The sequence below is a fragment of the Diabrotica undecimpunctata genome, chromosome 3 (assembly GCF_040954645.1).
Source record: "Diabrotica undecimpunctata isolate CICGRU chromosome 3, icDiaUnde3, whole genome shotgun sequence".
In the NCBI taxonomy this organism is placed as follows: domain Eukaryota; kingdom Metazoa; phylum Arthropoda; class Insecta; order Coleoptera; family Chrysomelidae; genus Diabrotica; species Diabrotica undecimpunctata.
The window spans coordinates 103455285-103480841 of NC_092805.1; the positions used below are offsets into that span (position 1 = coordinate 103455285).

The following is a 25557-nucleotide window of genomic DNA, read 5'->3' on the forward strand; positions in this document are numbered from 1 at the left end:
TTTAACTTCTAAATCCTTTCCAATGTTAGAACTTTGTTGTTTTGATAAAATTCGTAAAAGCGCGAGAAAAACTTTCTTTAGTAACTTTTAAATCTTTCTTCAATTGTTGTCTGACTGTTGAGATTTAGTACAATGATAAATTGCATCCCTACTTTAATAATAGTAATTCTGGTTCACACTCCTTCTAAAGGGAAGGTTCGCTTATCCCAGATACCTACGGTAACAAAACGATTGAACTCTGGCGGGACTCTCCGTGTTATCGAGTCTTAGGTGACATGGTATGCTGGAGTATCCCCCCCAAAAATTTTCGTACGCATTTGGAAGTCCAGAGCAATACAACTTTCTGCATGGTCTTATAAATATGTTCACTCAGCCCCAACAGTTTTATGTTTTCTATATTCTAATTATTTTGTATATTTCAACTATTTTCAAAAGTTTTCCTAAAGTTGCATGTTTGCTTTTTGCGTTGTCTTACGAAAGGTACTCGTAATGTAACACGCTTTAACTCATCCGTTCAACGATATTTGTTCTGTCTGTTACACTTCAACCTACTCATAACGATACTCTCTCGTACTCGCTTTTTTTTATTTATAAATGTTCTATACAACTTTCTACTTGACCCAAATATATTTTTTTTAAATTAACAAAAATTCAGTCTTGTAAGTGCCTAGCCAAATTTTCTTTCTACCGGGAAAGAAGATACGGCTTATTTTTTAAATTCTAAATTAAAAGATTTAAATTATTAAGGACCTCAAAAACATTTTTTTGACAAAAAATATTGCAACTTACAAAATTCAAGGGTTAATAAAGCCTCCCAAAATTGTGTAATCACGTGTTCGATTTTTGTGTTAATCTATGTTAAAGATGCTTCACGCTAAAGTAAGTAACAAACAACATTTTTCTGCATTACAAAATGTATCTGCTGCAGGTTACTGTAATTACTTGTGTGATTTTAGAACTTATAGTATGTCAAGGTTCTCCAAGGTTTTTTTTGTTGGATAATTTTTGGGTACTTATTGTGTTGACTAAAATGCCCTTAATATTATTTTATTATTGCACATAACCATTTGTTTAACTCTTAATGTAGTATATGTCATTTGCCTGGACTATTGGAAAACGTAGGCGCAAATCCAAATTTATTAAATTTATCTAATAGATAATTAAAAAGTAAATTTTTATTTATTTATTATTTTATTTCTATTTGTTTTCGTACTATACATTGCCGTGAAAAATAAAAGCTTATGAAAATAGATAAATAATCGTCATTTTTGGCCTGGTTTCTTTTTTTACTTAAACTACGTGTCCAAATATTTCTGTAGCGGTATGGCAATAGTTAATATGCCAATCTAGCCTAATTTTTCAGTAGAACATTTTGCAAGTTTTTTTTTTTAATTAACAAATACTACATTTTTTAAATTTTTTTATTGAGGACTCTCGTTATCACTGTTTTAAATTTCTGGCGCAGACTGACTTATGTCAAGTGAAGTGTAGAACCCATGGCATTCGACAGGGATTAAACTAAATAATGACAATAGATTGTCTTTATTGAGGGGGTTAATTGGCAATGATCTATGATATGCCAGCTTTAATGTTGCAACCGAATAGCTTTCTTTTAGAGTGTATTTAAAGAGTTTTTCGCCAAAAGACTGAGCATATCTCAGTCATATAATTTTTAGCCAATTTATTTTTTGCCTTTAACATCAGGTATTTTCTTGGGATTTCAGAAAGTTCGAAAATTTATAAAACGATTGCTGGTCCATTTCTTCTACAGCAAATGGTTTTCTTCACTCTTGAACTGTTGTCAACAAGTGATCATGTTAGTCACTTCTTCAGGTAGAACTTTAATACATTTAAAAACACATGAGGCTACTTCATTTGAGCCCCTACCCGCAATTCTCTCATGCCACATGAAGCAAGTTGTCCCGCCATTCTCAATGCATTCCCTTATTGTTAGATTGTACGTTGACAGCAGTCTTTTAAGAAGTACTATATTTGTCGTAAGCGCAGGAGTGTCTAATACCTTTTCCAAATCAAACACCAGTATAACAGTTGGATTCGTTTTGTGCAAAATTGTATCTTCCTTCTTTTGGTTGTACGTCATATCCGCTTCAAGTTTATGCTGGTCAAATTCATGCAGTAGTTGACTTCTTAATAAAAAAAATTGTAATAGGTATTTGTTAATTTAAAAAAAAACTTTTTTTATTTTTTTAGGTTTTATTGAAGTAAACTAATTTCTTATTTTTATACATTTATTGATATGTCCATTTATTTCTCGTTTTTGGTTGTCAAAACATGGCATGTGTACTATTCTGAAGAAAATCATTAACAAAAGGTATTTACTAAATAATTAGCTAATACCATTTAATAGACTTCGTTGTACATTCGTAATGTGGTAAGTTGAAAAAAGCGTTGGCAATTCACTTTCAAGAAAATTTCAAGAAATTAGGGGGCTTTTCGACTTACAAAATGCTCTACTAAAAAGGCTAGATTGACACATCAACTATTGCCATACTGCTACAGATTTATAAGCCGACATTCTGTATATCCTGTGTTATCGATTAAGTCTTCTACATTTCTTGATTGAAAATATGATTATTCTTCTTATGTTGGGTTCCCGGCTTGTCCTTGTCCGATCTTAAGGCTGTAGTCATATTTGTTACTTTGACACAGCTATCTAGCCATCTTTTAAAGAAACTCCATGGTGGTTTGTGTCTGTTGGTTTTAAATCCCATGCTATTCTGGCTAGTTCATCACTATCTATTCCTGTAACATGCTGGTTCCACTTCCGCCTTTTCAGTCTTCCCCATCGTACAACGATTGCACTATTTTCCTATTTGGTATTGTGTTTTCCAGCTATTATACTTTATTTTTCTTCTGAATGTCCACGAACAATAGTTAAATTATATTAATAGAGCTATCTGCTATAATACGCAGACTGAGCGGATTCTTTTGGCAGTCGAAGTATTATTTGATTGTCACGAGCCGCTCTTTCAAAATGTTTTAAGATACAGCATCTTTAAGCTTGCTCTTTCATTATAATCACCAACAAGAATTTTGGACAGAGATTGTGGTGATTTCTCAGTTACAAACAAATGAAAAAGAGGTAGCGTTGAAAGATGAAAAACTAATATTAAAGTTGAAATTGAAAATGTCCCTAGAAAACGGCATTTCAAATTATTGTCGTTTACTTGGGTGATGTTGTACATTCGCCATAGTATGAATTTTATGGTTGTCAGAACGTAGATCGAGTCCCGTACATTTTGCGCCTGTGTAATGGGATCCAACAGGTTGTAAAGCTTTTGTAAACTCTAACTGCTACAAATGTGGACGCCAATCTGCCCTTGTTTTTTGTGTAGATGACGTCTAGTAGCAAGATGTTTGCTGGAGAGATTTTCCACACCAGGAAAATTTTTGATACATACCTTAATAGTACCTTGCTTGATTATTGAAAAGTAGATGTTTGATGTTTTCATCAACAATTCCGAACCTGGCCCTTGTAGTTGTTTTAGGATTTCTTTACGATGTATATTTCAGCAGAAATGCATCCTCCTACGGCTTACCTAAGTTTCTGTAAAAGGCTTGTTGAAATCGTAGGACCTCCTGATTATGTGAGATTATAAATATATAAATAAAACATTGTAAATAAGTTATAGACGACGATTAATCTTCGTTAACTGACAACATAAATTATCAGAATTTAAACATGTATAATGAAACTAGATTATCAGAAAAATACTAAACTTTGAAGTACTCTTAATTCTTGAGGCATATTCACACATATGTTTGTGATTAAAAAGAACATTTTGCAGCTTTTACAATGCATTTTTCTTTTCTATTTATATTTAATTTCTTAATGTTATCGATTTTTAAGTTGTCATGATTGGTGGGAGTATCGATAGCAAATATAAGGTACAGGAAGGCCCAATTTAATAAGAAAGTTACTAGAAAAATTATATTTGTTAAAATAGTGAACAGACTTATATTGTCAATACTTTTTAGTAGTATCCATTCATTTCAATAATAAAAAATTCCCGATTTGTTACATTCTTCCAATTTCTATATTATTTTACTGGCCTACGAATTCCATGTGTTGCCCTTCCGTTTTGTTGTAAAAACAGGCAAAATGACATAATTAAGTGCTCTTACTAATTGGCTAGTCACCTAAACGCTTTTTTATAGTAATAATTTTGTAATATATATTATGTTTATCTACTTTGTACTATTTGTTTATTTATTTTTTAATCCTGTTAAATATTCGCTCCGTGCATGACCATGGTAGGGGTACTTTGAAACGATGCCAGCGTGCGTAACGGCGAAATATGACAAAATTGGACCTACCTTTTTACGCATAAATTTTATCAAAAATGTGTGCAAATACGTATTGCGTATTTAATTGTGCTAATAATAGCAAAAATAGTAAGTGTAGTTTTTATAGGTTCCCAAAGATTACATATAAATTAGAGAAAAGAAAAAGATGGATCCGTGCTATTAATATCAAAAAGTAAATATCACATAACTTCATTTTTATGCAATTGAAATAGGAAAATTTAAATAATTTACCTTAAATGATATTTTATCAGGCTTCAAGCTAACTGCAGAGTGCCTGATGACTTTAGCTTTTATATCATAACTTTTACTATTACTGTTTTTCAATATAATGCTCTTTCACGTGAAAAACTTGATTTGCCAGTACTAGATTTTTCCGGTTCTTTTCCGTTTGTGGTTGAAAAGATATATTATGATGAATTTTGAGAAACCCATTTTTTAATACTACATTTATTTTGTACATAAACTAAAAAAATATAATTAAAAAGTTAATTATTAATAATTGTCAATTTTGCATGTATTTAACGTCAAATAATGTCAAACATATGTCATATGTTTAACTTGAAAATTGGTAGGCCCAAAACTGTCAGATGAAGGCGGTAGGTGTCGCGTCAGTCACGCACGGAGCGAATACGCAGCAAAAATAATACCGGAGCAATAAGCAACTAGCAACATGCAACATATTTTGTTGTACTTCGCATAATAAAGTAATAAAAAGTCAGTCCTACAACAAAATTTCGTGTGATGATGAAGACGAATTGATAAATAATAAAGCGTTGAGTGAACATAGAGCCAGTATATATACTCAAGTATTAAAGACGCATCCTACAGTTTCAAACCTGTTACCGAATGAGTCCGAGTACTTTTGAAACGTTAGTTCAGATGGCAGCACTTCATATTACTAAACAAGACACCAATTTCAGATATACGATCAGCTCACAGGAAAACCTTTTAATCACATTAAGGTAACATAAATTAATTAAAACTTTTTCTTCTGGTTCTTATCCGTTTCGGATGTTGGAAATCGTATTGGCAATCATGACCTTGCTCGCTGCGGCTCGAAACAGCTCCGTTGAGTTTTTCTTAAACCATGTTCTTAAATTCCGCAGCCATAATATTCTCCTTCTACCGGGTCCTCGCTTACCTTTGACTTTACCTTGCAATATAGACTGCAGCAATTAAAACTTACATAAGAAAAATTAGTGAAAAAACAAAAAATTGATATTATAGTTGTGTTAAAGACGATTTCCTATCGTCGTCAACTGATGATATGTTGGGTGAAAAATTCTGAATAAATGTTGCTGCAGATGAAACCTGTCCTCCTCCATATTCTGTTGTTGAATTCGAATGAGTTGTGCAATTGGAAGTACTGTATGCAGTTGAGTAGTTGAAATAAGAAGGGCTCGGGGTTGGTATTACTACCAATAAATTGTTTGGCAATGGATTATCGCACCACAGTTCATCTAGTGTCTCAAGGTTCCTCTTTTTCAACTGCCTCTTTTGATATTCATTTAATTTTGCAATATCAGGCAGCAAACTTTTTAAAAATTTAAAGCCTGGATTATTCTTGTCTATCGTAGAACCTTTTTTGACTGAGTTTGTAGCAGATGCGATCATTTCTCCTTCAGCGTGATCTTCATTAGTAGTTTCTGCATCAGATTTAGTGTTTTCTTATAAAATTGGCTCTGTTTCTACAGATAAATTACTTTTTTATAGATTTGGATTTCATAAAACGTGTACGGAACTGCATCACTAACAATCTTTAATTCTTTTGGCTCCACTTCCTGATGGGAGTTTTTTAATACTTTTCGAAAATGTCGTCCGAAGATTTTTCGGAAAAGAAATAATCTAATTATAAAAAGTTTTTATAGGTATTTGACTACTAGATACAGTTTCCTTTATAACAGGAGGCGCTACTATATGATTATTTTATTTTATTTTCACAAGACACATAATAAGTGTCACATTGATTATAATTATGTTTAATAGTCTTCCATTCGATCATTTCATCGATGTCATAAATTCTTACCTTGTTCCATCTTCAATTAAACCACAATTTTTTCTTTAAAGTTGTTAGTCCTCAATACTCGTCTACTACAATAATCGTCCCCTCTGCGGGACGATTATTGTCTTTACGTATGACGTCTTACTGTGTATCATTGTTGTAATGAGGAGGAGGAAACCTCCTCACAAGTTCTCTAGAAGTGCCCGGCACTGACCTATCGAACGTAGCGGATCCTGGATTCGGTCTTTATGCAACCGACAGGAATAGCTTAGACTTGGAGCCCCTGCTGATTATTGCAGATATGGGAACCCGGAATAGCCGGTGTTCAAGAAACGCCGAAGAGTAGGTCCTTATAGGCTTATTCCTTATGATAGGGGTGATATAATGGACCCGTCTTAGGAAGTCTAAGTATCTGAAGGGCTCATAAATGGGCCCTGTCCCGATCTACCATAACCATAAACTTCCTCTTCACCTCTGAAATCATGTTCAAAATCTTAAATACTGGGTTCTTTGTACTTGTTAAATATAATATGCACTTCTATTCTATTATATGTAAGTATTTTTAATATATGTTTTGAGATCCTACCGTAACTGTCTGGAACGTTCTTCAGCGTATGTAATAAATAAAATCGATAAATAAAATAGAGGATTTACGATTTCACTTTGATATTCTAATAATTCACTAATAACCAAAGATTTTGGGGTATTGCAAATTGATCCATTAGTATGACAGAGTGAAAACGGAATAGAAGTTCGATACAATTCAGTAAACTATTTTCTATATCGATTTTATTTTCCAGTGACGCATAAAGTAGACGACCAAAAACATCTCTTTGCATTTTAACCTCTTTCACTTTTCCATTAATTTTGACTTTTTTCGTATTCTTGTACTCAAACTTAATTATTTAATTTTTGCTAATGACTTTTTCCAATCTATCTGGTGTTACTCGAGCCTCAACAATGAAATGTTTATATTGTTTTCCGCCGTCGATTTCAACTGATCATAAAAATTGATATATTTCATCGTTCACTGACTGACCTTTCGATATATTGTAAAGATGATCTTCTGACAGAAATTCTTTGTAGCAATATTTGTGTAAATGATGCTTTCGAGCAGATAAAAACGTTTTACGAGAAAGCCAAATATTTTTAATAAATTTCTTCTCTGTTCTTTCAAAAAGTAGGATTTTCACATAACAAATTACACAAAAAAAACACTCCATTATGGTTTTGCAGTACAAAAAACAATTGAAATTCTTTCTCCAGGGTCAAAACTCGTTTGAATTCAAGTGAATTGAACGTTTCAAAAAACTTACATGTCTGCTACTGAATTAAAAAAAATATTGTTAATAAAACTGTGCGACGCAAAAGAAGATTCTGGTGTAGAGAATGAATTAAACGCAGAAGTGAACTAGGGGTATCGGCAAGATTATTACAAAAACTAAGAGATGAAGGACCAGAAGATTATAAAAAATTTTAAGGATTACTCAGGAGCAATTTAACTTTTTATTGGAAAGTGGTATATATGGGACCGGGTTGTAAATAAATAGTAGTAGTAAAATTTTGTTTCTATCGAGGTTGACGGTGTAACTTGTTGGTCACACACACACACACACACACGCACGGGTTCTGATTTGGTCAGAATGACGACGTAAAATTTTACTATCAGGGGTTTGAACTTTGTAGCTTAACGGTCCAGTGGTTTCAATTATTTTGTAAGGAAGCCACTTTTGACTTGGAGCAAATGAGCTTGCAAATATAGTCTCGTTTTCTTGAAAACATCTGGGTATTGCTTTGTCAGGACATTTGATCTCTTGCTTAGATAACATCTCTTTTCTAAAGTCTGTAAATGATCAAATAACGAGCCTAATTTTCACCCCATTAATATTTCTGATGGGCATCTCCCAATTTCACAATGGGGTATAATGTGCTGAGTAAGGAGATATATGTGCAATGCTAATTGTATGTTAGTTTGTTCATTACTATCTGTCATTTTTTTAAGTGCATTTTTTACATGTTGTACCATACGTTCCGCTTGCCCATTACTACTTGGATGGTACGGTCAAACAATGCTTGTCTAATAAGGTTTTTCCTTAAAAAATCTTATAACTCAGCTGACGTAAAACTAGTTCTATTATCCGATACGATAACATCGTGGATGCCATGAATCGCAAATAAACCACGTAATACATCTAGGGTCACAACACTAGAGGTATTTGAAACGATTTTAACCTCGAAACACTTCGAGTACGAGTCTATGATAATCAGAAATATTTTTCCTTTAAATTGACCGGTAAAATCAAGGTGTATTCTTGTCCATGAAGCTCTGGCCCACTCCCAATGATGGATTCGAGCCTTTTTTGACATGTTTCTAGACTCTTGGCACTCGCGGCATGTATTTACTAGGTGTTCAATTTGTTTGCCGAGATTTGGCCACCAAATATATGAGCGTGCCAGTGACTTACCTTTTACGATTTCTGGGTGTGCTGAGTGTAGCAAATTTAGTATTGTTTTTCTCTCTCCAAGTGGTGGAACTATTACCCTTGTACCCCATAAAAGGCAGTCTTGATTTCATAGCAACAGCTAATTTCGTTTTTACATATTCGTCTGAAAATTTAATTTTGTCATTAGGTTAACCTTTCCATGCCCATTGTAAAACTTAACGCTGGGTCTTTCTTAGTCTCATTGGCAATGTCTTTGGCACTTATTAATTTTTCTGGGATGTTCTCAAACATCAAAACGTCATCTGAGCTTGATGATTCTGGCGCATGTACCTTTTGTGGCAATCTGCTAAGAGCATCTGCATTCTGGATTTTTGAGTCTGCTACGTAATCATATTCATAATTATAAACAGATAACATAAGAGCCCATCTAAGCATTCTGGGTGACAGTATCTCTGGAACACCTTTTTTCGGATTAGAAATACCCAGCAATGGTTTATGGTCCATTATTACGCTTATTTTTCTGCCATATACATATTCATGGAATTTTTTTAATGTCCGATATTATGGTCAGTGCTTCTTTGCCGATTTGGGCAAAATTTTGGTCAGAAGATGATAGAGTACAGCTATGGTACGCTACTGGATATTCACTTCTCTTATCATCACGTTGACTAAGCTACCCCGTAAGGACTGCCATTACACGTCAAAAATAAATCTTTTTGTTCACTGTAATGTCCTAACACTGGTTCTTTAGCTAAAATGTCTTTTAATATATCAAAAGCTTTTTGTTTTTTGAAACATCACTGCCAGGGAACGTTCTTTCGGAACAGTGCATGTAAAGGATTCGCAATTGTTGTCTTGTCCTTTAGAAAAACATGATAAAAATTTAATAGTCCAAGAAAAGCTTGCAACTCGGTTTTATTGGTTGGCGCAGGTGCATTAGATATGGCCGCGATTTTGCCTTCAGTGGGTCGTAAACTGTCTTTACTAATTTAAAAACCAAGAAACTCTATAGTTTTTGTTCGAAGAATGCACTTTTCTTTGCGGAAATGCACACCATCTTCCTGGAAACGCGAGAATACCGCGCACACTTTTGAATATAAGTCTATTTCTGAGCTACCGACCATTAAAATGTCAACGTAATAAGGAAGTACACCCAGAATACCCGTTAATCTAATGTCTATGAATTTTTGAAAACTTTGTGGAGCCACGGATATACCGAACAGTAAATTATTACATTTAAACGCCCCTTTATGCGTAATTATTGTTTGTGCTTCAGCAACAGCAAATTCAATGTGGATTTGTTGTCACCACAGATCCTAACCTCCCCGTTATCCTTGCAAACAGTCACAATTGGGGTGCACCGTTTTGGGTGTGTAATCGGCTCGAAAACCCCCTGCGGAATAAGCCTGTTCAGTTCAACTTTGATTTTGTGTTTTAGCGCAAATGGAACTTTACGCGCTTTAAGAATAATTGGCTTTACATTTTTGTCTAACGAAAAACTTACTGGAGGAACCCGGTAAGATCCCAAATCTATATTAAATAGATCTGGGTATTCTTCTGAATAATTAATCATGGATAAAATCTGACTTACCCCAACTATGGTTAAACCTAAATTATCAAACTAGTTTCTGCCCAGCAGACTGGCGCGATTGCCTTCCGTGATTATAAGAGGAAGTGTCGCTGATCGTTGACCTCTCTTGATCTCCACTTGACACTCACTCAGGGTGGATATATCACTGTGTTTTGATAGTCCCGCAAAATAATAATAGATTGATTTATTTTAGGTCGATTTTCACTAATGATTTTATGGTAGGTTGATTTGCTTATCACTGAAAAACTCGCGCCCGAGTCAACCTCCATTTTCACTTTTTGATCATTGAGTCTTCAATGATCTTCTTCTTCTTAAGAAGAAGATCATTGAGTAGCACGTCTACTAAATATTTGTCGGTAATGCTCTCAGACGTCAGATTTAACGAAAAATTATAGTCACCACTTTCATAAAAACACTCTGACCGTTTCTCGAAAACGGCTCGGTATTGAACGTAGCCTCCACAGTAGTCTGGTGTACTTTGCGTCTTTGATTTTGGTTCTTCTGCTTAGCAAAACAAGCTATTTCGATGTGTTCAACGTTCTACAATATGTACAGTTTGATTTAATGTGTTCACAAGTTTCAGGAGAATGGTCCCTTCCGCACCGAAAACATTTGTTCCCCTTGCGATTAGCTGATTTTTGTTTGAACTGGCCCAGCTGATTTTTATGAAACCTTATCGCGTTTACTGCGGTTATCTGCGCTCGACTCACTTTGTCGTACCACCGCCAAACTTTCCACGGTGGTCCTCGTGTGCAAGGCACATGTCTTACGCGTCTTTAAGTTTTAACTTATCTGTGGCTAGCAGTTTTTGCTGTAGCGATTCGTCAGCAATACCACAAACGAGTCGGGTCGCGTGGAATTATGTCGAGGCTAATTCCGAAACCACAGGGTTCTTCCAATTTCCGTAATTCTTTCATATACACAGATATTTTTTCACCCGTCTGTTGATTTCGACGATAGAACTTAAACCTGCAAACAATTTCAGACGTTTTTGGAGAAAATGCTTTTTTAACTCAGCTATGATCTGGTCATAAGTTTTATCAGACACTTTGGCCGGCGCTATCAAAGATCGAACAATCTCGTACGTATTTGGACCGCACAAACTTAGAAATGTAGCTTTTTGCTTATCAGGGTCCGTAATGTTATTTGCCGCGAAGAAAAAGTCCATATGCTCGACGTATGATTTCTAACCTTTGGAGTCACCTACGTTAAACTGTTCGAAGTTTCCGAATATCGCCAACTTGCACATAATTTACTTTATTTATCACCGGGAAGAAATAACGCGCTTAAAATGACAAAAACACGAATCCCATCCTCGTCGCCAAAATGATATGTATCAGACCGGGTAGTAAATAAATAACAGTATTGTACTACTACCGACTTTAATTATCACTCCAAAACTTAAGGAAAATAATAACAAAACAAACCCGATAGTCGAACGTCTATATCGTCTGAAGTTTTTACCAGCTGATTGTGACGTAGCCGCACTTCATGGTTGCCAATACATCACAGAAAGAGAAACACCAAAATTATTCAACATTAACACTTTTATGAGAGAAGCGATTTCTCCTAAATTAAAATTAGAAATAACACTTCGTTACTTAGCAATCGGTGACTCTTTCAAAAGTTTGGAATTTCTTTATAGAGTACATACCGAAAAGCACAATATCCCGTTTTAGTTTTGATATATTGGAAGCAATTTCTGATGCATTACAAGAATTCATAAAAGAAGATTAATCTAAAAAAGTAGTAAATTATTTTAAAATTAGATATATTATTTTAACAGATAAGTATTTTTACATTTCAAAATTTCTATTATCATCATCGAGTATGGAATTGATAGCTTGGGATAAAATATTACTGTGACTCTGATTTGTAAAAGTTTGGTTACTGTCCACTTCTATATCTGAATACTCTCCCCCATAGCCATAGCTTGCTGGTGGTGAATTAAAAAAAAATCATTACTTTGATTACTCGCTGGTCTTAAATCGTGACTGTTTGGTGGTGGTGAATTTAAGTAAGAAGAAGTTGTTGAAGGTATATTACAAATCTATTCTTGTCGTGAATAGAATGTTGTTAAATTGCGCTTGGACATTAGTTGCTGTCTCCACCTTCATAGTTCGCAGCTGTGATGCTATGTACCTTCCATAGCTTTCAAACTCGTCTTCAGTTAGAACCTGTGTATTGTGTATTTACAAATATTTTTAAAATCGTTTGCAAATATTTAAATTTTTGAAAATCATCAACTCAACATATTTGATCCCTGTTACCCCTGTTAGCTACCACAAACGCAAATTGTTGTAAGAACAAAAGTTGGGCGTCTCGTCAAAATGAAGCTACTTACGAAAAATTAGCTAGTTACTAATAAATGGTGAAAATAGGCCTCATATCCCGGACTAAATTATATTTGTCATTTGAACAATGAAATAAAGATACGAAAACTACAGTATCTTGGCCACATAATAAGGGACGAAATACAAGTTTCTATAAATTAACGTGCAGGGAAAGATTCCAGGAAAATATCGTTGGAGTTAGTTGAATATCGTGGCTCAGTGATCTGATCAGTATCTTTGATCATTTTTTAGAGCATCAGTAAACAGAATACAAATTATCATACGATAATGAGATAATCATCTGAGAAAAGAGACTGTCCATCAAAAAGAAGATTTCTGCATGTTAAATCTGCATCTTCGAATAAAAAAGATCTTTGGAAAGCTATGAGGTTATTCAAAATTGTAAATAAACCAATTATAGAGATCTCTAAGGAGCTTAAAGATCCTATCTCTATAAATAATTATTTTACATTTCTCTTTAGCCCTGTAAATTGTTGTCCTGAGACAACCTAATGGTATCAGTCAAATATTTTCAACCTAGATATTATTTTCTCGTTTAAAATGGCCACTATTGATGAAATTAAATCACTAATATTAGGGTTAAAATCGGATGCTGTTGGATGTGATAATATTTCTGCAAAGATGCTACCACTCCTCCCTTTCTATTACTGCTCCTTATATTACGCACATTATAAATTGTTGTTTGGAGGTAGGTTATTTTCCGGACACTTGGAAATACGCTTTGGTAAAACCACTGCCCAAATCAAATAAACCTGAATCACTTAATGATTTTCGCCCAATAAGCATTCTACCGGGATTGTCAAAAATTTTAGAAAAGGTTATCTATAAACAAATATACGATTATATTTTTAGAAAAAATGTAGTTACGTATTTACAATCAGGCTTTAGAAAAGAGTTTAGTACAACGACCCTGCTTCTTGACTTAACAGATAATATACTTCGATCATTTGATGAAGGAAAAGCAACCTCAGTCATCTTGCTTGATTTTTCTAAAGCCTTCGACACTATTGATCACGCCCTTCTGTGTGCTAAAATGAAATATTTTGGATTTGATGATACCTCCTTACAATTTTTCAAATTTTATTTGGTAAATCGTTATGAAAAGGTCATAATCGATAATAATTCATCAGAATTTGCATCTATCACTTCAAAGGTGCCTCAAGGTTCGGTTCTTGGTCCTCTTCTTTTTTCAATATATATTTCCGACCTGTATAAATCTTTATATAATTTGAAATTGCACTATTTTGCAGACGACACACAACTGTATTTCTCATTTGAACCTAACTCTGTAAATCAAGCGTCACAAAAAATAAATCAGGATTTGGAATCTATTTGTACTTATTCCACTAGACATAATCTTAAACGAAATACTAAAAAATGTAATTCTTTGTTATATTGTTCAATAAATTATAAAGCCATTGTTCAGGATAACTTAAAACTAATTATAAAAAATGAACCGCTAAAAAATGTTAATAGTTGCAGAAACTTAGGAGTCATATATGACTGTATGCTACGTTTTCAAGAGCATTTCACCCTTTTAGTAAAAAAGTGCTACATATTTAGTTATGCGTCAACTGTATAGAAGTAAAGGCGTTTTAAACTTTAAATTGCGTAAGTTATTTTGTGAAACTATGGTAATGTTAATTCTTAATTATGGGCTCTTGGTATCCTTGCTTAGATCAAGGTACGAAATTAAGGTTGCAAAAAATTCAAAATAATTGTTGCAGATTTGTCTTTGGCATAAGAAAATATGATCGTGTATCATGCAAAATAAAAGAACTTCAATGGTTAACCATAGATAATTTATACAAATATCACCTCGCCTCATTGATATATCGAATTATTTCGTCGTCAAATCCTATTTATTTAAGGATCAAATTAGTATTTCGTGGAGATGCTCATAATCTGGATCCGAGATATCCTCATAGTCTTATACTGCCAAGATATAGACTAGCTATTTTTCAGCGATCGTTTACTTACAATGCTGTTTTAGTGTTTAATAGTTTAACAATAAATTTAAGAGGTAAATCTCTTGATTTCATGAAGCGGCATTATAAGAAATTTGTACTATCTCGTGTTTGTAAATTTTTACAGACTAAATAAAGGCAATTTATTATTATTATTAAATGCAAAGGCTCCCAAAATAGCCCGATCAATGAATACACATATTTGCCAAAACCCAAAAAAAAAATACATCAAGGATGAAAATTTGGAAATAGATAGCTGAAAGTGTTTATTATTTAAAAAAAAGTTTACAATCCTAAAGTACTATTACGTAATAGTTTTGTAATTTTTACATAACAGTATGTTATTAACGATTGCGTTATGGAGTTCTTGAAGAAAATGTTTGAATAACTAAAGGTGGTCTTAGTGGTAGTAGTAGGCTCTGAATCATGTATGTAAATGCAACACATTATCATGTTACTTATTTTACTATCTTGAGTCAATTTAAAAGAAAGATTTGGCATACTTACCTACTTACTATCGAAGGCCGAATAACCTTTTTTCGTTCTGTCTTGTATTGCTGTTTTGAGAAGTGTATTAACATTTATATCTTTCAAGTTTCTCTTCATATTGTCTTTCAATCTTTGTCGAGGACGACCTGGGGGCGCCTTCCTATAGGATAGGTTGTGCCGTAAAGATGATTTGAGTATTACTTCTTAGTACATGATCTATCCAGGCTAATCTACGGGATATTACAATACTTATTAGTAAAGGCGTTCGTATTGTAAGGGCAGCGAGTGTTCATATTTCCTGGTTATTGTAAATTCTCCAGTTACCCTGCTGTTCTTGATACGGGCCTAAGATAGATCTGGGAATTTTATTTTAAAAAGTTACAAGATGTTGTTGATCTCTTAAAGTTATCATCCTTTATTTTATGGTCCTATTTGTGTTGTTTTTTTACATAGTTCTTATTTTTTACAAGAAAAGCATTTTTATGACAAAGCTATCCATGAAGCTCATCATCACATTAATTTATCATTAATTTGGCTTATATTTTATGAATGTACCTTCTTTCTTCTTCTTCTTTAGGTACCGTCTCCTCTAAGGAGGTTGGTAATCATCACAGCTATTTTCACTTTTGAGATTGCAGCTCTGAACAAGTCGACGGAACTGCAATTATACCACTTTCTCAGATTTTTGAGCCAGGAGACGAGTCTTCTCCCAATACTTCTCCTACTACATGAATGTACCTAATATTTCTTTAATGTAGAAGAATATGTAACCACTTCTCTACTTGTCAGACTTCTTTTTATATCCATTTCTTGTTTAAAATACAAACCTGCATTTTCTGTTGTATAATTTAAATAAATGACAAGGACACAATTCACAAATCTTTAATCTTAAAGATCACATAAATATACGAAAAACATTTTATTACATTTAAATTGCTTGTTCCAGCGCACATTCTTTGGTATAGTCAGTGGGCAAAATATCACTTAACAGCGATTTGAACTTCTGTAATGGACATGAAAGCTCGCATTGAGATATATAATACTCCTTCGGTGTATCCTTCCAGAAGTTCCTATACGTTATCTAAAAATGCATACTTTTAAGCCTTTATTTTTTTTTATTATAAAGAAAAATGGTTTAACTAATTAATATTTATTTAGTAAATTATACAGTTAACAATTTCCTATGCAATGTTTCATTTTCCAAGTGAAGTTATTGAATGATACTCGATTTGGAAATTCACGGTAGCACAGTTTTTATTATAACAACGTCCTTTATACAGAACTGTTCAAAGCATGCAAATTATCAATATCGATACCTTCTTATCTCAGTTCTGTACAAGAATTTATAAAGATAATATGACCACCCCGACAAACTTCGAATACAAACATAAACTTGGAACATTAAATGCAAATGAGGAAACACGTTAAATGCGTATGTCGGCCTTAAACGATATACATGACTGTAGCTTAGGGCTCATGGCGGTTCTGGATTTCTGAATTAACGGAAAAAATATATTAGTGCAGTAAAATTACATTAGCACATTAGTAATGAGTGAAGCAGGTCCATCAAATCCAAAAGGGATGCTAAGTGGAGTAAGACACTGTCTGTTAGGGGTTGGAAGAATTTAATTTTGTTTTGGATTCTGAAGGTGAGTTTTCAGAGAAAGATTCGGATTCTGACGATGAGGCAGAAGTGGATGACGTCTTCACGACTGATATGGGTAATTTAAATGGTTGTGAAAATTCTAATAATGAATATCAAACAGGCACTGTTATTTCTTCCCAATCCATCATCCAAACTTTCGTTTCATCCCCTAAATGGGTATCTGATCCACCTACCATAAGACAAAACATGTTTACTAAAAGAACCGAGTTTCTTGTTGAACCACCAGATAAGAAAAATTATTTATTTTATGTTTTAATACAATTATTTCTTCAACTTAATCTGCGGGATACCAAACGAGATACTGAAATATTGTGGAGCAGCAAAACAATTAACAACATTAATTAATAAAATTATAAAACACATAAAATACCGGAAGAATGGGGGATGAGCGAACTAATTCTACTATTCAAAAAAGGAGATAAAAACAGCCAGTAAACTACAGAGGTATTAACTTGGTAAATACTACGCTAAAACTTACAACTAAAATTTTACAAGTGGTAATAAATCAGAGGATTTAGCAGATGAACAACAGGGTTTTTGTAGTGGAAGATCGTGTAAAGATGCAATATTCGTTATAAAACAAATTACTGAGAAATCACTACAGTATAATAGAGCAGCATTTCTGTGTCTGATTGACCTAAAGAAAGCGTTTGACAGGGTAAGACTTAAAGATGTAATCCATCTTCTGTATAATAGAGAAGTTTCCTAAATATTATAAAAACTATCGATAACATCTACCAAAACAACAAAATGGAAGTCAGAATAGATTGACAACTTACAGAACCTATAGAAACAGGCAGCGGAATAAGACAAGGAGATTCATTGAGCCCCATGCTCTTCAATTTGATCGTGGATGAAATCATCAAAACTGTTAACAAAGGAAGAGAATACAAAATGGGAAACAAAGAAATCAAAATACTGTTACGCATACGACGCAATATTGATAGCCCAAGATGAAGATAGTTGGCAAAGACTGGTCCACAGATTTAGCATTAGAGCAAAATAATTTAATATGACAATCTCATCTCAAAACACTAAAACAATAGTAGTCAGTAAAGAACCAACCAGATGTAAAATAGAAATTGATGGCATCAGTATTGAACAAGTAATGGAAATAAAATACCTGGGAATTACACTGTCTAGTTATGGAGACCTGGAAAAAGAAGTGAACGATCAAGTACAAAAAGCAAATACTGACACTGAGATGAAGTCAAGAATTTATAAAGGCAGTGTATGACCAATAATGACATACGCCTCAGAAACAAGACCCGACACAGCCACAACGCAAAGGCTACTGGAAACGCCAGAGATGAGAGTACTGAGAAGAATTACAGAAAATGTAACGTACGGTGTATAAATGAATGGACACAAAATAGAAAAAAAGAATGGAATAACCACATAAACCGAATGGAGGAGACCCGTGTCGTCAAAATAGCAAGAGATAAGTCACCAATCTGTGACAAGGAGAAGGAGTGACAACCTTCAGTAGAGGTATTAATCCACCAATGAACAAGCAGAATTGCTTATAAAGAGGAAGAAGAAGAACTTAATCTGCGAAGAAACCAATAAATACGCCACGGAAGTTTTTCTTTCCGAAGGTATAACTGGATTAAACGATTGAAAAATGTTTCCTCAGAAGAATTAAGAGTTTTTTTTAAGTGCTTCTCCACATGGGCACTATTTCTACAAATACGCCAAATGACTAATGGAAAACATCCAGATTTTTCGGAAAGAAAACTTCTGTGGCGTATCTATTGATTTTTTCGCATATTAAGTTGAAGAAATTATCTTCTGCCATGAGTCTAAACAGTATGCTAGTAAAATACGAAACAGGTAGTATAAAATTGAAAAACGGTTTCAATTTAAAAACATGCTAGTGAAACATTAGAATTTCTATATATTTAAAAAATATGCATGCGTCATTAGCAAGTAGTGTTTCAGTTTGAAATAATATTTGTAAGTACATAATATATAGATGAAATTCGATTTTATTTCGGAACTGTAAAACTTTTTCTTTAGATGCCGTCTCTAATGAAGGTTGGTGATGATTTCTAAAAATTCCTATTTTGCGCTTTTCTTATTAGGGTTTTTAAAAATTTAACGTTATAATTTTACTCTAGAGCAGAGGTTTCCAAACGTTTTTCTCTCGTAGACCTCTTTTCACGTTTTTCATTTTTAGATAGACTCCCTACTCTTCGCTTTGAAAGACTTCTAACAGTAGTAAAGTACCTATAGAGTGAAAACGTAAAAAAAACAACACATTTTTTAAAATGTAGTAACTGTTGCATGAAAAAAAACTAAGCAAAAAAATAAATTCATTTAATGGGAGGGATATACTTGAAGAAATTATCAAAATTTGGTATTAATTTAGTTAGGTTTTAATCTCAAAGCTCCTCCGTTAATGATGTCCAGTTTGTTTCTTTTTTTGTTATGAAATTTATAACTGCGCTAAAACCCCTTTCTACTAGGTATAAAGATGGAAAAGCAATTAAAAACTTTCTCGCGATATTCTATAATACCGGATAAGTAAAAGGTATGTCTTTTTGAAGTCAGAATTTTTTATATCCGTTTCTAAATTGTAACTTAAGTTATTCGTTAGTGCTTATTCCAATCAATTCCTTTTGTAATCTAACATCTGTTTCTTCAAAGTCACCAAATAGATTGATAATTCATTGCGGGATTACCAGCGTCAAAATATCCTCAAATCTAATTTCAAAATCTGAATAGACGGCATTCAAATGTTGAACATAGATTAAAACATCGTCTTCCTGCCATATTACCTGAAATAAATTGGAGAACTGGGAAAATTCGTGCCGTCCAATGTTTTACTTCATCAGTTTAATTCTTGCAAGAAACACTGAAGAGATCGACTTTGTTTTTATCAGATTTAAACTGTCACCTTGCAACTATACATTCGCCATATTAAATTTAGCAAATAAATCTGCCAAATAAGCAATGTCTGTTTTTCTTTTTAATAAATGTTCTTTTAAATTGTCATCTTTACCATCGAGAAACTCTAAAACAGTTACAAATAGTGTAAAAATCTTGTCAGGCACAAGCCCTTCGACAGCCAGCGTATATTGGTATGAAGAAGTAATTGGTGGAAGTTCTCGCCATTTGCTTCACATAACTGTGAAAATAACCGCATATTCAACGCATTGTTTCAGATTCGGTTTATTGCATCAATGACAAATTGGAGAGATTCATGCAATCTTACATTCAAATTTTTAGCAACTAAATGTTGTCTATGGATGACGCAGTGTATTGCTAATACTCCGGGTACATTTTTTACTTTATCAATTTATAAAACCACGGTAACGCCCAAACATGACAGGTACTCCATCTGTAGATACCAATATAACTTTCTTTCTTACTATAGTAATTCTTCGTGGATATTTTGATCCATAATAAAACGAACATATGCCAATAATAATCTTCTTCTTCATGTACCATGTCCTTTCAGAACGTTGGTTACCATCATAGCTCTCTTAATTTTATTCACTGCTACCCTAAATAGCATGCTTGTATCAACACCATATCAATCTCGCAAGTTCTTCAACCATGAGGTTCTTCTTCGTCCTGGACTGCGTTTGCCTGCTATTTTTCCTTGCATGATATTTTATAGCAACCTATATTTGGGACCTCTCATTACATGTCCGAAATACTCCAGCTTTCTCTGCTTGATGCTTTTTATGATCTCAGTAGTCTTGTTGAGACGTTCTAGTATTGTGGAGTTTCAAATCTTCTCCACTCAGGAAATAATGCTTCATTATTAAGTTGACTCGTCCAGCTGCATAGAGAAATGGGTCGTTTGCAAATAATTATACAAAAAGCTTTTAACATCATAACTTATTTCATCAATACGTCTTTTAACTGTGTTGTTGCTCAAAGAAATTTTTTTAATGATATCAGATGCGAGTTTCTGTAGAACAGTTTTTAAAACCTCTTCAACGGCTAGCAAAATTAACTGTTCTTCAATAGTATGCGGTTTTCGAGATTTTTCTATAAGCAACGAGATATTGTAAGATGCTCGCAAACCATCATTGTTTCTTTTGACGTCGAAGCGAATATTTTGTCTAGCGTGGGTTTCTTCTAAAGTTTCTCTTTAAGTGTTTCTCTTTAAATATTTCAAATCTTTATCTGTGTTATCAGGGTGTCACTTTCTCAGAAAATCTTCCAGCTTAAACGGCTTCGTAGCATAATTACTAAAATCTTTGTTGCATAAAAGGCACAAAGTTTTTTGTTTGTCCGACAATGATGGGACGAAGCCAAACTTCAAATATACAACATTGTACTGTCTACATTTGTTTTTTGATTCGATTGAATCTGGAAAATCTTGAATTGGATCTTGGATCTTTATTTACTTGACAAATATAATTTGGAGTAATTGCACACCCAAACTAACATCAAAAATATAACATCTATCTTATTCTATCTTATTACAGTGCTGTCTGTTCTAAATAAATAATTTCAATAAATAACACATATTTCAAAATATACCTCTTTAATAAATATAAATAACTTTAACTACGTAGACTCCTTGCAGGTTTTCATCAATCCCTGGGGGTCGATATAGACCACTTTGGGAATCACTGCTCTAGAGTAAAAAATTAACGGAGTAAAAATTTAACGTTACATCGGTCTTGGTATGATATCCTTCATTTTTTATAGGCGAGACAGTTAAATATATATGTTTTCCTAATAAAGATCACAATATTTATTGGTCAAAATAAAACGATAATAAATTTATACACACTAAATAAAATCGAGTGACAACAAAAGAGAAAATGAAAATGTCTTGCAAAAATTTAAAAATTATTATTATTATTATTAATCCTATCTAAGTACTTACTTTAATACTTGAATCTGCATTAAGTTCGAATATAAGAGTAGCTCCAAAATCAGGTTTCAAAGTCTCAATTAAATTAAGACTTCTTAAAATATGAACTATCGTTAAATCATGAGCTGCATATAAATATAATTTCGTAACGTCTGTTTTATTTAAGCTATTCTCCATGGTTTTAATCATGTTATTTAGAAACATCCCTGAAATGTTACTTGGTGTTAAAATAGTTTATATTATTTTAATTTTTAAGATAAATCAATAGGTACCTTAAAACAAAATCAACAATTAGAGATCTGCATCGTGCAAGGGGGATGCATGGCACATTGTTGGTTAAGCAATGCCCCAGAGAGCTGGCAAACTTTGGAGGATTGTACCCTTGGCACAGTATGGGCGTACTGACAGCATTTTGTTCCCACTTATAGGCCCAGAAGAGGACTCAGAAATGAATGACTTTTCTGAGTCTAAAAATAAAAATATAGGGGAAACGAGCAGAGATGAAAATGGTGTGTTGTGTTATAGAACTGCCATAAGATCAGCTATGATATCCAATACGAAGTTCTTGTAACAAATAAGTGGGGAAGGATAAAGAAGACTGGTGTGGGACACTTAAACATAACGTGTCCATGTACGAAATTCATATCGGCATGATCCAAAATAGAAACTTGGGTGTAATTAGAAAAGCCAATCTCAGTTAGTATTCAAAAAACAAAGAACGATGATGACTATTTCAGATATTTAAGGCACATATGTTAATGCCTAAAGTGACACTAATGGTTTATAAAACAGCTTGAAAATCTATCTCGAGTTATAATATTAATACATAATATTCTGGACATAAACATTTTATTATTTTACGATCAATATTATTTTGAATTGATTAATATCTATGTATTATTGATGCTGTTTTAATCTTTCTCAAGTATTAAAAAACTACTATTCTTACATTATTGATCTAACATAAATATTTGCAAACATATAACATATCCAACTGAATACATAAACATTGATCTCCTATAAAAACCTTAAATATTTTTAAGTTATTCAAATAGTTAAATCAAAAGTAACAGTATTTACTTCAGTCGTCAGAGAAGAAAAGGCTACTCAACCTCTAAAAATCATACGAACAAGCTGAATTTTATTGAGAATATCAATTTTGGGACCCCAAAAAATATTATTACGATTTTTGCAATTTTTTTACGATTCTCATGAGATCATTAAAATTTATCATTTTCATTGATCGGTCGTAGTGGAATTTCCATTGTTAGATCCTAATCTTCAGAACCCATAACATGAAATTTCGGTTTTGAGTTTTGACAACAAATGTGAGGCATTTGAAATATGGCCAAAAACGCTGAATTTAAACTTTCACAGTACAAACGATCTAAAATATTTAAAACTGATTCTTCTTGATTATAAAAACACGTTTTAGAAACTACATAACTTCAGCTAAAATTATACCAAATACCGCCTTCGTGTGGTCGTAAATCCGTTACGTGTGATCGTTTGTGATGTGAAAGTTTAAATTTTGCGTTTTCAGGCATATTCCAATTCCTCATATTTGTTGTCAAAACATAAAATCGAAATTTCATGTTATGGGTTTTGAAGATTAGGTTCTAACAATGGAAATTCCATTGCGACCGGTCAATGAACTCATAAATTTTATCGATCTCATGAAAATCGTAGAAAAGGTAAAAATTGCGCAACCTTCATTTATTTAACACCTTTATAAAAATTAACTTCATTTGCGACCAAATACAAAAAATGAATACGAAAGCTGAACTCTTCTTTAAAGCCCATTTTCATTTTTGTCGATAGGACACTCTGATAAAAAGGTAACTGACATTCAAAATCGCCGGTCGCTTTGTTTCTGAGAGAACGGTTCATTCTACATTGTGCTAATAAAGATTTTTGTTCAAAATTATTTCAGCTGCTTTTTTATTTGAAACATTTTTTTTCTACGGCGTACATGTTTCGAAGACTTGCTTTAAAAATGAAAATTTCATAGTGACTGGTTAATGGAAAAGTGATACATTTTAATGATCTCATGAGAATCGTAAAAAATGGCAACATCGCGCAACGTTAATTTATTTAACACTTTTATAGAAATTGACTTTAATTGCGACAAAATACAAAAATTGCATAAGAAATCTGCACTCTTCACCTTTAACCTTCGGGTAGTGGCGCTATAGTTTCTTACAAGTTTAGTTGCCCCGGTCTCATAGACCAGGTGTGTCTAAAAAATAGAAATAGAGGATTTTTCTGTTTTATTTTGTAGGAATTTAGAATAGGTAAATATATTAAGACGTTTTAGTAAAAAAAATATTTTAAACTTTATTACATTAAACAGAACAATGATTTGAATAGTTATTGAAAAAAATGTCATGTGTATTAATTTTTCCTTATAAAATAAAAATAAACAAACGTAACATAACAAACATACTTAAAAAATGTTAAATGAACATAAATGCACCAAATAGTCACAAAAAAAAAAACAAAACTATATACTTTTATTGTAGTTCCCTACAGTATCCCTGTTCCCTGACATATATCTGTGATATGCTCTAAACACATAAATGCATTGCATTTGTAGCAGGAAAAACGAGTTTTTCTATTCTTTCTCTAGCCGCAGTAGGTGCACCTTCCAGCAGATAATGGCATTTCTTGATTTTCCGGTGCATCACTTCGAGTTACTTTCATAAGTCTCAGCTTCAGCGTCCTCGGAAAATTACTAAGAACTGCTCTCCTTTTTAAATGTGGATGAACCAATGCGTTTGCTAAATCTCTTAACAAATATCGTCGCCGTATATTTGGATCTCAGTTGTTTGCTTTATATATCACCTGAGTATTGATTCCTGCAACATTTAATAATGTGTAGAATATCACCATGGGCCATCTTCTGCTATTCTGGGAGCAGTTTTGTCGACACCCCCTTTTATATTATTATAAATAGTGACTATTACTGGTTTAGATTTATCACCACTGTTTATGTCAATATCATCATGATGGTGCATGCTTGATATTAAAATCACATTTTTGCGTTTCTTTGAGATATAAGAAACGATTGTGATATCCTCTGTAAAGCCAAACATGCTAGTATGGATTGGACGTTTAGTGGGGTTTGAAAACTCGTCTGGTAGTTCTGTTTTATTTTTTCTTAGCGTTCCAATAGTAGTTATTTTGTAATCCCGAAGCAACTTTTCCACAAGTTTAACTGATATCCATTGTCAAGTTAACGCGTGAACCAGAAATGTGTTTGCACAATCTTAAAACCACATCACTAGGGTTGTTAGAAAATTTATATGGGCCCTCGGGTTGGGATCCCACGTAGACTTCCATTTTTGAAGTGTAAAATACTTTTGAATCACAAACTGCAAATATCTTGAGTCCGCATTTATTAGGTTTTGAGGGAATTCTTCTTCTTAAAGTGCCCTCTCCTCAATGGAGGTTGGCTACTACAATTTTAAACTCTTCTCTATCTTCAGCTGTTCTTATTAGCTGTTCAAAATTTAGCCCTGTCCATTGTCGGATGTTTCTGAGCCACGATAGTCTTTTCGTTCCTAGGCCTCTCTTTCCCTCGATTTTTCCTTTCACTATAAGTTGGGCATATTGGTACTTATTATTTCTCAGTATGTGGCCTAGGTATGATGTTTTTCTAACTTTTACTGTGTTAAAAAGTTCTCTTTCCTTGCCTATTCTATGCAGCACTTCTTCGTTTGAGATATGCGATGTCCATGAAATTTTGAGTATTCTCCGGTAGATCCACATTTCAAAGGCCTCCAATTTATTTACGGTTGATGTTTTAAGGGTCCACGTTTCAACTGAATATAGAAGAGTCGACCAGACGTAGCATTTTAATAAACGTAGTCGAA

General features: G+C 33.3%; 2 protein-coding genes across 3 annotated transcripts in view; one reads left to right on the forward strand and one right to left on the reverse strand.

Moving 5' to 3' along the window:
• gcl (germ cell-less) overlaps positions 1–25557 on the forward strand; it is a 116008-nt gene that overhangs the window by 65259 nt on the left and 25192 nt on the right. The gene's annotated exons all lie outside the window — the stretch shown is intronic.
• Positions 16043–25557, reverse strand: part of LOC140437121 (prostatic acid phosphatase-like) — a 30620-nt gene continuing 21105 nt past the window's right edge. For both annotated transcript variants that reach the window (XM_072526451.1, XM_072526450.1), the window contains 2 exons: positions 21695–21888; positions 16043–16257 (listed from right to left, as the gene is read on the reverse strand). In XM_072526451.1, coding sequence (XP_072382552.1) covers positions 16105–16257; positions 21695–21888 — 347 coding nt within the window. In that variant the 3' untranslated portion in view covers positions 16043–16104. The remainder of the gene's footprint in view (positions 16258–21694; positions 21889–25557) is intronic.